The 10,314-nt window shown below is 48.4% G+C and overlaps 1 protein-coding gene across 1 annotated transcript; it reads right to left on the bottom strand.

Moving 5' to 3' along the window:
• Window positions 1–5,215: 5,215 nt before the first annotated feature.
• LOC125641355 (uncharacterized) lies at window positions 5,216–7,502 on the bottom strand. Its single transcript, XM_048861180.2, has 2 exons — window positions 6,410–7,502; window positions 5,216–5,821 (listed from the first exon to the last, which is right to left on the bottom strand). The coding sequence occupies exons 1-2, from the start codon at window positions 6,927–6,929 to the stop codon at window positions 5,301–5,303; spliced, it is 1,041 nt and encodes a 346-aa protein (XP_048717137.2). The 5' UTR covers window positions 6,930–7,502; the 3' UTR covers window positions 5,216–5,300.
• Between the last annotated feature and the right edge of the window lie 2,812 nt (window positions 7,503–10,314).

Raw genomic sequence — 10,314 nt, 5'->3', positions numbered from 1 at the left:
TTTTGTGCTCCATGCCTGCCTCTTCCTGCTTGCAATGGGGCAGTTCTAGCTGTTTACAGTGGGCATGTTCCTTTTGTCCATGAGTTTGCTAGCTGGGCCAAAAGTTGGTGCTTCCCCAGCAGTCTTACTTCTCACTAAAGAACAAAAACCAGAATGGATGTCCTGTGATTTTCTGAGATTTCAAAATTTGTTTTTGTCCCAAATCAGGACAAAAAGTCAAAATCTCGGGATTATTTGCAAAACAAAATATTCGGACATATTTCATTTTGATAATATAATATAATATAATATAATATAATTAATTATAATTAATATAATTATAATTAATATACTTTTTAAATGAAGCATTTTGATACTTTCCCATTGAAAATGTCAACAAAATTGATACATTCCTGCAAATGTTTAGAATTAATCAAATCAGCATTATCTTGGAAAATTTTCCATTAGCTCTATTCCTCACCAACCCGACAAGGCCAGACCCCTCAGACTGCGGGGTCACATCAGCCCTTCTAGGTGAGGCATGATCAGCCTCGAAGTTGACTGTAAAAAGAGCTGTCTTCAGGCCCCTGCTCCCTTCCCTCTTTCTGGTCTCTCCTTGAATGCTCTGTCCCTTCCTCCTATGTGTTCCTTCACCTCCCTCCTAAAAGCCAAAAGGCAGTAGTAGCCCCAAGGAAGGGGACTAGAACCCAGGCCCACGCCTCTCCAGTGCTGTCCTCTTTCTCTGTATGGCACATACAGCTGACATTCTCCCCTAAGGCCACCTGGTTTTGGGGCAGTTGGTATGGGATCTTGCAGCCTGCTATGAGTGGGGGGAAAACTCCTGCAAGGGTTTTGATTTAATAGTCCAATGAATAACAATCAAAGCTGTTCCACAGAAATCCATTCACACAACCCCTTGTTTAAGAATAAAGAAAAGGAGTACTTGTGGCACCTTAGAGACTAACCAATTTATTTGAGCATAAGCTTTCGTGAGCTACAGCTCACTTCATTGGATGCTGTAGCTCACGAAAGCTTATGCTCAAATAAATTGGTTAGTCTCTAAGGTGCCACAAGTACTCCTTTTCTTTTTGCGAATACAGACTAACACGGCTGTTACTCTGAAACTTGTTTAAGAATATTTCTCAAGCTACAGTAGAACTGCCAGCTGGCTGCAGAATACAGCATTAATGTGCCACGGCAATGCAAAGCCATGGTGCAGAGGAATGACCAGGAATGTCCAGGAATGACCAGGAGACGGTCTGGAGAGGGTTCCAAAATGTTTACCTCGTTAACAGGAGGCAGACCTGCCTTTAAACACGTGCAGTATTCACGGATGTGGGGGTCTTTAATGGGTGTTGGCAGTGGAGGGCAATTTGGCCTACCACAGGGAGAAAAGGTGTGGGAGATCCAGGAGAGGTACAGAAATGGAGAACCAGGATGATACAGGGTTTTGGGGCTAGTTCTATAGGAGGTGTTCAGAAAACTAAAGTTATGCTCATTAGAAAAGAGGGGATTCCAATCAGACATGGCTGAGGGGTATAAAAGTCAGAGGGGCAGAGAGCAGGTAGATACTACAAAGGCATTTGGTTGGGGAAAAAATTTGGAAACCAAAGAGCAACAAACCTAACACAAGAGAGTGGTGGGCATGGGGCACTAAGGGGGGGCCAGGAGATGTTTATGTATGTAGCAGAGGGTAATGAACGTATGGAATGGGCTCTAATGGCAGTAACAGAAGGTTCTCTTACAGATATCAGAGGCTGAACCAGTCTGATGGAGCGGTTGTATGGTTTTGGTGTCTGCTATCTTATGCTCCAGAATCTCAGCCTTCATTGGTAAAAAATTAAGTCCCTAGCCCAGGTGTTCTCAAACTTCTTTGCAACATGCCCCTCTTCTGACAACAAAAATTATTTCACGATCCGCAGAGGGGGGACTGAAGTCTGAGCCTGCCCGAGCCCCACTGCTCCAGGTGGGGGAGCCAAAGCCGGAGCCCCACCACTCCAGACAGGGGGCCAAAGCTGAAGCTCAAGGACTTCTGCCCCAGGCAGGGGGCCTGCATCCTGAGCCTTGCCACCCAGGGCTGAAGCCCTCAGGCTTTGGCTTTGGCTTTGGCCCTGGGCACTGTGGCTCAGGCCCCAGCAAGTCTAAGCCAGCCTGACCCCCAGTTTGAGAACCACTGCCCTAGCCCTTTTAGTGGCAAACAAAACCTTCAAATTGTGAACACAGTGTAACTGATACAGAGATGTTTGCCTGAGTCTGCTGACAGCCTGAAATAATAGCTCTGAGAGCTATGAATTGCTCTGTAGTAGAGTCTATCACACCACAGAGGTCTAGACAGTGTGGCGCGTAGTGGGAATAGAAAGCAACAGGGTCCCAGGCTGGGGAACCAAGGGTTAATTAGCAGCTGAAGCTCATTAGCCTCCTAGAAACCAAGCCTAGAGCAATTCTAAGGTAGAAGGGGACAGCTGCTGGGAGTGAGACTTGGTTCCTCCTATTGATACATTCCCATGTTCTGTTTGCCTTCTAATTGCTGTCACACATAGGGTATGTCTACACTATGGAATAAGGTCGAATTTATAGAAGTCGGTTTTTTAGAAATCGGTTTTATATATTCGAGTGTGTGTGTCCCCACAGAAAATGCTCTAAGTGCATTAAGTGCATTAACTCGGCGGAGCGCTTCCACAGTACCGAGGCTAGAGTCGACTTCCGGAGCGTTGCACTGTGGGTAGCTATCCCACAGTTCCCGCAGTCTCCGCTGCCCATTGGAATTCTGGGTTGAGATCCCAATGCCTGATGGGGCTAAAACATTGTCGCGGGTGGTTCTGGGTACATATCGTCAGGCCCCCGTTCCCTCCCTCCCTCTGTGAAAGCAAGGGCAGACAATCGTTTCGCGCCTTTTTTCCTGAGTTACCTGTGCAGACGCCATACCACGGCAAGCATGGAGCCCGCTCAGGTAACCGTCACCCTATGTCTCCTGGGTGCTGGCAGACGCGGTACGGCATTGCTACACAGTAGCAGCAACCCCTTGCCTTGTGGCAGCAGACGGTACAGTACGACTGGTAGCCGTCCTCATCATGTCCGAGGTGCTCCTGGCCACGTCGGCTGGGAGCGCCTGGGCAGACATGGGCGCAGGGACTAAATTTGGAGTGACTGGACCAGGTCATTCTCTTTAGTCCTGCAGTCAGTCCTATTGAACCGTCTTATGGTGAGCGGGCAGGCGATACGGACTGCTAGCAGTCGTATTGTACCATCTTCTGCCAGGCAGGCAAGAGATGAGGATGGCTAGCAGTCGTACTGTACCATCTTCTGCCGAGCAGCCATGAGATGTGGATGGCATGCAGTCCTTCTGCACCGTCTGCTGCCAGCCAAAGATGTAAAAGATAGATGGAGTGAGTCAAAACAAGAAATAGACCAGATTTGTTTTGTACTCATTTGCCTCCTCCCCTGTCTAGGGGACTCATTCCTCTAGGTCACACTGCAGTCACTCACAGAGAAGGTGCAGCGAGGTAAATCTAGCCATGTATCAATCAGAGGCCAGGCTAACCTCCTTGTTCCAATAAGAACGATAACTTAGGTGCACCATTTCTTATTGGAAGCCTCCGTAAAGTCCTGCCTGAAATACTCCTATATGTAAAGACATCCCTTTGTTGATTTTAGCTGCCTGAAGCCAACCCTGTAAGCCATGTCGTCAGTCGCCCCTCCCTCCGTCAGAGCAACGGCAGACAATCGTTCCGCGCCTTTTTTCTGTGCGGACGCCATACCAAGGCAAGCATGGAGACCGCTCAGCTCACTTTGGCAATTAGGAGCACATTAAACACCACACGCATTATCCAGCAGTATATGCAGCACCAGAACCTGGCAAAGCGATACCGGGCGAGAAGGCGACGTCAGCGCGGTCACGTGAGTGATCAGGACATGGACACAGATTTCTCTGAAAGCATGGGCCCTGCCAATGCATGCATCATGGTGCTAATGGGGCAGGTTCATGCTGTGGAACGCCGATTCTGGGCTCGGGAAACAAGCACAGACTGGTGGGACCGCATAGTGTTGCAGGTCTGGGACAATTCCCAGTGGCTGCGAAACTTTCGCATGCGTAAGGGCACTTTCATGGAACTTTGTGACTTGCTTTCCCCTGCCCTGAGGTGCATGAATACCAAGATGAGAGCAGCCCTCACAGTTGAGAAGTGAGTGGCGATAGCCCTGTGGAAGCTTGCAACGCCAGACAGCTACCGGTCAGTTGGGAATCAATTTGGAGTGGGCAAATCTACTGTGGGGGCTGCTGTGATGCAAGTAGCCCACGCAATCAAAGATCTGCTGATATCAAGGGTAGTGACCCTGGGAAATGTGCAGGTCATAGTGGATGGCTTTGCTGCAATGGGATTCCCTAACTGTGGTGGGGCTATAGACGGAACCCATATCCCTATCTTGGCACCGGAGCACCAAGCCGCCGAGTACATAAACCGCAAGGGGTACTTTTCGATAGTGCTGCAAGCTCTGGTGGATCACAAGGGACGTTTCACCAACATCAACGTGGGATGGCCGGGAAAGGTGCATGATGCTCGCATCTTCAGGAACTCTGGTCTGTTTCAAAAGCTGCAGGAAGGGACTTTATTCCCAGACCAGAAAATAACTGTTGGGGATGTTGAAATGCCTATATGTATCCTTGGGGACCCAGCCTACCCCTTAATGCCATGGCTCATGAAGCCGTACACAGGCAGCCTGGACAGTAGTCAGGAGCTGTTCAACTACAGGCTGAGCAAGTGCAGAATGGTGGTAGAATGTGCATTTGGATGTTTAAAGGCGCGCTGGCGCAGTTTACTGACTCGCTTAGACCTCAGCGAAACCAATATTCCCATTGTTATTACTGCTTGCTGTGTGCTCCACAATATCTGTGAGAGTAAGGGGGAGACGTTTATGGCGGGGTGGGAGATTGAGGCAAATCGCCTGGCTGCTGGTTACGCGCAGCCAGACACCAGGGCGGTTAGAAGAGCACAGGAGGGCGCGGTACGCATCAGAGAAGCTTTGAAAACCAGTTTCATGACTGGCCAGGCTACGGTGTGAAAGTTCTGTTTGTTTCTCCTTGATGAAACCCCCCCGCCCCTTGGTTCACTCTACTTCCCTGTAAGCTAACCACCCGCCCCTCCTCCCTTCAATCACCGCTTGCAGAGGCAATAAAGTCATTGTTGCTTCACATTCATGCATTCTTTATTCATTCATCACACAAATAGGGGGATGACTACCAAGGTAGCCCAGGAGGGGTGGTGGAGGAGGGAAGGAAAATGCCACACAGCACTTTAAGCACAGCACTTTAAAAGTTTACAACTTTAAAATTTATTGAATGACAGCCTTCTTTTTTTTGGGCAATCCTCTGTGGTGGAGTGGCTGGTTGGCCGGAGGCCCCCCCACCGCGTTCTTGGGCGTCTGGGTGTGGAGGCTATGGAACTTGGGGAGGAGGGCGGTTGGTTACAGAGGGGCTGCAGTGGCAGTCTGTGCTCCAGCTGCCTTTGCTGCAGCTCAACCATACACTGGAGCATACTGGTTTGGTCCTGCAGCAGCCTCAGCATTGAATCCTGCCTCCTCTCATCACGCTGCCGCCACATTTGAGCTTCAGCCCTGTCTTCAGCCCGCCACTTACTCTCTTCAGCCCGCCACCTCTCCTCCCGGTCATTTTGTGCTTTCCTGCACTCTGACATTATTTGCCTCCACGCATTCGTCTGTGCTCTGTCAGTGTGGGAGGACAGCATGAGCTCGGAGAACATTTCATCGCGAGTGCGTTTTTTTTTCTTTCTAAGCTTCACTAGCCTCTGGGAAGGAGAAGATCCTGTGATCATTGAAACACATGCAGCTGGTGGAGAAAAAAAAAGGGACAGCGGTATTTAAAAAGACACATTTTATAAAACAGTGGCTACACTCTTTCAGGGTAAACCTTGCTGTTAACATTACATACATAGCACATGTGCTTTCGTTACAAGGTCGCATTTTGCCTCCTCCCACCACGTGACTACCCCCTCAACCTTCCCCCCTCCCTGTGGCTAACAGCGGGGAACATTTCTGTTTAGCCACAGGCAAACAGCCCAGCAGGAATGGGCTCCTCTGAGTGTCCCCTGAAGAAAAGCACTCTATTTCAACCAGGTGACCATGAATTATATCTCACTCTCCTGAGGATAACACAGAGAGATAAAGAACGGATGTTGTTTGAATGCCAGCAAACATACACTGCAATGCTTTGTTCTACAATGATTCCCGAGTACGTGTTACTGGCCTGGAGTGGTAAAGTGTCCTACCATGAAGGACGCAATAAGGCTGCCCTCCCCAGAAACCTTTTGCAAAGGCTTTGGGAGTACATCCAGGAGAGCCGCGAATGCCAGGGCAAAGTAATCCTTTCACATGCTTGCTTTTAAACCATGTATAGTATTTTAAAAGGTACACTCACCAGAGGTCCCTTCTCCACCTGCCGGGTCCAGGAAGCAGCCTTGGGTGGGTTCAGGGGGTACTGGCTCCAGGTCCAGAGTGAGAAACAGTTCCTGGCTGTCGGGAAAACCGGTTTCTCTGCTTGCTTGCTGTGAGCTATCTACAACCTCCTCATCATCATCATCTTCTTCGTCCCCAAAACCTGCTTCCGTGTTGCCTCCATCTCCATTGAAGGAGTCAAATAACACGGCTGGGGTAGTGGTGGCTGAACCCCCTAAAATGGCATGCAGCTCATCATAGAAGCGGCATGTTTGGGGCTCTGACCCAGAGCGGCTGTTCGCCTCTCTGGTTTTCTGGTAGGCTTGCCTCAGCTCCTTCAGTTTCACGCGGCACTGCTTCGGGTCCCTGTTATGGCCTCTGTCCTTCATGCCCTGGGAGATTTTGACAAAGGTTTTGGCATTTCGAAAACTGGAACGGAGTTCTGATAGCACGGATTCCTCTCCCCAAACAGCGATCAGATCCCGTACCTCCCGTTCGTCCATGCTGGAGCTCTTTTGCGATTCTGGGACTCCATCATGGTCACCTCTGCTGATGAGCTCTGCATGGTCACCTGCAGCTTGCCACGCTGGCCAAACAGGAAATGAGATTCAAAAGTTCGCGGTTCTTTTCCTGTCTACCTGGCCAGTGCATCTGAGTTGAGAGTGCTGTCCAGAGCGGTCATAATGGAGCACTCTGGGATAGCTCCCGGAGGCCAATACCATCGAATTGTGTCCACCACAGTACCCCAAATTCGAGCCGGCAACGTCGATTTAAGCGCTAATCCACTTGTCAGGGGTGGAGTAAGGAAATCGATTTTAAGAGCCCTTTAAGTCGAAATAAAGGGCTTCATTGTGTGGACGAGTGCAGGTTTACATCGATTTAACGCTGCTAAATTCGACCTAAAGTCCTAGTGTAGACCAGGGCATAGAGTGGATGGTCATTAGCATTAAGGGCTAAATCCTGCTCTCATTGAAGTCAATCGGAGTTCTACCCTTTGTTTTCAAGAGTGGGACCAGGAACTGACCCTATGAGAGAAGTAAACCTTCACCAGTCATCTCATCTGGAAAAGGACTTCAAAGCTCTAACCTATGACTGGCATTTCTATTGTTGGGCAGCCCATTGTGTGCCAGCTGTAGGGCTTTAGTCTGCCAGCCAGCTAGGGTGCTGGTGCTCTCCTCAGTCATCTTTGCCACACAGAGCTTTTCACAGATCATAGCCATAAGAGATGGAAAAAGACCGACAAGTCACCTTTTCCACGCCTTGGGGTTAGTGCAGAATTGTTCCCCACTGTGCATTCTTCAGTCTTTTGTCCAGTCCAGTTATAAATTGCTCATGACTCAAGCAATGGGGTTTCTATTGCTTCTCTTGGGAGACTATGCTACAATGTTATCGAATTTGCTGCCAAGAATTTTTTTCCTGCTATTCAGCTCAAGTTTTCCTTTCCTCCTCAGGAAGCACTGTGTGCTGGAGACAACAGGATCTGTGCAGTGTAGCAGAGGGACAGGCAGCTAATGCTGATGGGGAATAGAGAAACAGGGATAGGCACCTAGGAAAGTTGGAGCAGTTATTGGGGAGGTTATAGGTGGGTTTGACAGTTGCGGATGGACAGCTTAGAGATCACTGCAGTTTACAGGGAATGCACGTACTTGCTTACAGTGTTTGATACATGATGATGCATGTCATTCTCTCACCTTTTCCAGGCCTCCTCAGAGCTTCTTTCACATTTGCTCATCTCCCCACTTGTGTTACCTGCGTCTCTCTCCAGATCATTCATCATCTGGATAAACAGGACCAGGTACACCAATTCCTGAGGTGCTCCATGTGCCACTTCCTTCCTACTACCTCTGTAACCATCATCCTCTTTGGCCCATGGTATTAAATCCTTCCCCTGTTGTCTATTTCACCAGCTCAGTACCTTCTTGGCATCTACTGGTGTGTAGGTATTTGATGTTTAAAAGGTCTTCTGGAAAATAAAAGCTGCGTCTATCTTGAGCTGTTTTCAAAAATCTCCCTCTGTTGCCAGCACTGGGGGTCTGTATTGGTGCTATAGCAATGGTGGGAGAGCTGGTGGAGACTAGCTGCTGGCATTTAGCTCTGAGCAAGTGTAGCTGATACAGTGGTAAAAGCACCTGCACCATGTCCACACTAGGGCTCTTGTCATTGCTATCACTAGTGGAGCTGCACTGACAGTAGTGAAAGGGTGATAGATTCCCATCCAAACTGTAGTGTGGACAGAAGATCTATGGAATTCATACATTAGGCCATGTCTACACAGCAAAAATAACCAGGTATAAACCAGGCTATTATAACATGCTAATGGCCCAACCTTATTATGATTTATCCTTTACCGTGTGGACAGAAAGAAAATATCATAACCATGTTGTAGGCCACCGTATCTATTGGGGTTATAGGATGTGGTATTCTTCTTTATGTATGTTTTAACATGGCTGGACTATATTCATATCCAAGAGAGAGCTGGATACATTTCTGAGAGTGATTGTATGATGGGGTTACTTGTGATGGTGGGGGGCAGGGCTCAGAAGCCCTGGGGCTCACTTCTGATGTATGTCTTATGTTCCTAAAAGCTCATGCTTCAGGGCTTCAGCCAGCCACCAGCAGGGGTCATTTGTAAAGCACTTCAGTATCTGTCTGGATGAGAGGCCCTGTATAACTGCAAGGTATTAATAATCATCATCAGTCTGCCTCTGTTTTTAGCTACAGTTATTACTTTTTGACCTGTTGCCTTAGTTGCACATATTCTTCTGGCCATAGGGATCTTCTCTCTGGGACTGGCTGGTTGCCCTCACTCTCCCTGGTGAGTAATGAGACAAACAGCTCACATTCACATGTCATACTGCGCCGTGTCTGTTACACAGCTTTAGATCATCTGAATCAATAGCAAATGCTCCCCCTAAGGCATGTGAAAGGGTGGTTTACTTAAAAAGCGAAGCAAATCCAGTGCCAGCATTCTGGCTAGGAACAGCCTCATCGGGGTTTGTCACTAATAACTCCCTTCCTGGCTCTAAATATTTTTCTAGAGGTGGCCTCACCTGGTCACCATTATCAAAAAGGAATTTTGTTGCTAACAACATTCAAACAAAGCAGCTCTGGTCCTCAGCACAGGGGAGCTATTTTGCAGGGCTCTTTGCATTGCACACCACCTTCAAGGAATTCAAACTGATTGATCAATAGTCCGCTTCAGAGCTCTGTCACTCCACATGGCCACATGATTCCCACGTTTGACTCTTCAGCTCAGTATGTCAACCCCCCTGAGAAGGCAGGGAGCAACTCTTATAAAAAAGTATTCCACTGTTTCCCAGTAATCACCACACACATTGCAGTAGCCCTGCTGGACAAGATGTGCTTTGGCCCAGCAATGAGCAATTCTGTAATTCATTGATAGAAGGCGGGGAGTGTTCAGTGACTAGTTCTGAGGTTGTACTTCTTTGGGAGGCTTTTCAGTTTTTTAAAATCCCACTTGTATGCAGCTATACTGCTGGTGAAAGGTGCTGGGCTGAGAACCCTGCACAGGACCTGAATAGTGTGGGCAGCAGAGGGCAAACACTCCAGCCCTGTCATGCCAAGAGCCTTGACCCTGACCTGGAAGGCCTCCTTTAAGTAGTATCCCTGTGACTTTTTCAGTTCTTGGCTCTCAGCTGAGTCTACCAATAGGAATGGCAATTTGTCCCTACCATAGCAGTGGTTTCTGTGATGTGGACACCTGTCCACAGGGAACTAGATTAAGACCTCCCTATTTCTTTAAATTAAGAAAGTTGCTTGCTGCCTGCAACAGCGAGGCAGAGATCCTTTCAGTGAAATTTTAAATGGGTAAAGGCAAATACACTTTAATACGATGGCCCATTAAACTGATGCATGTAGTTAGGTAAG

This window comes from Caretta caretta, chromosome 8, assembly GCF_965140235.1.
Source record: "Caretta caretta isolate rCarCar2 chromosome 8, rCarCar1.hap1, whole genome shotgun sequence".
NCBI lineage: Eukaryota > Metazoa > Chordata > Testudines > Cheloniidae > Caretta > Caretta caretta.
The sequence above is the reverse complement of the archived record's forward strand: the minus strand, read 5'-3'. Positions and strand labels throughout refer to the sequence as shown.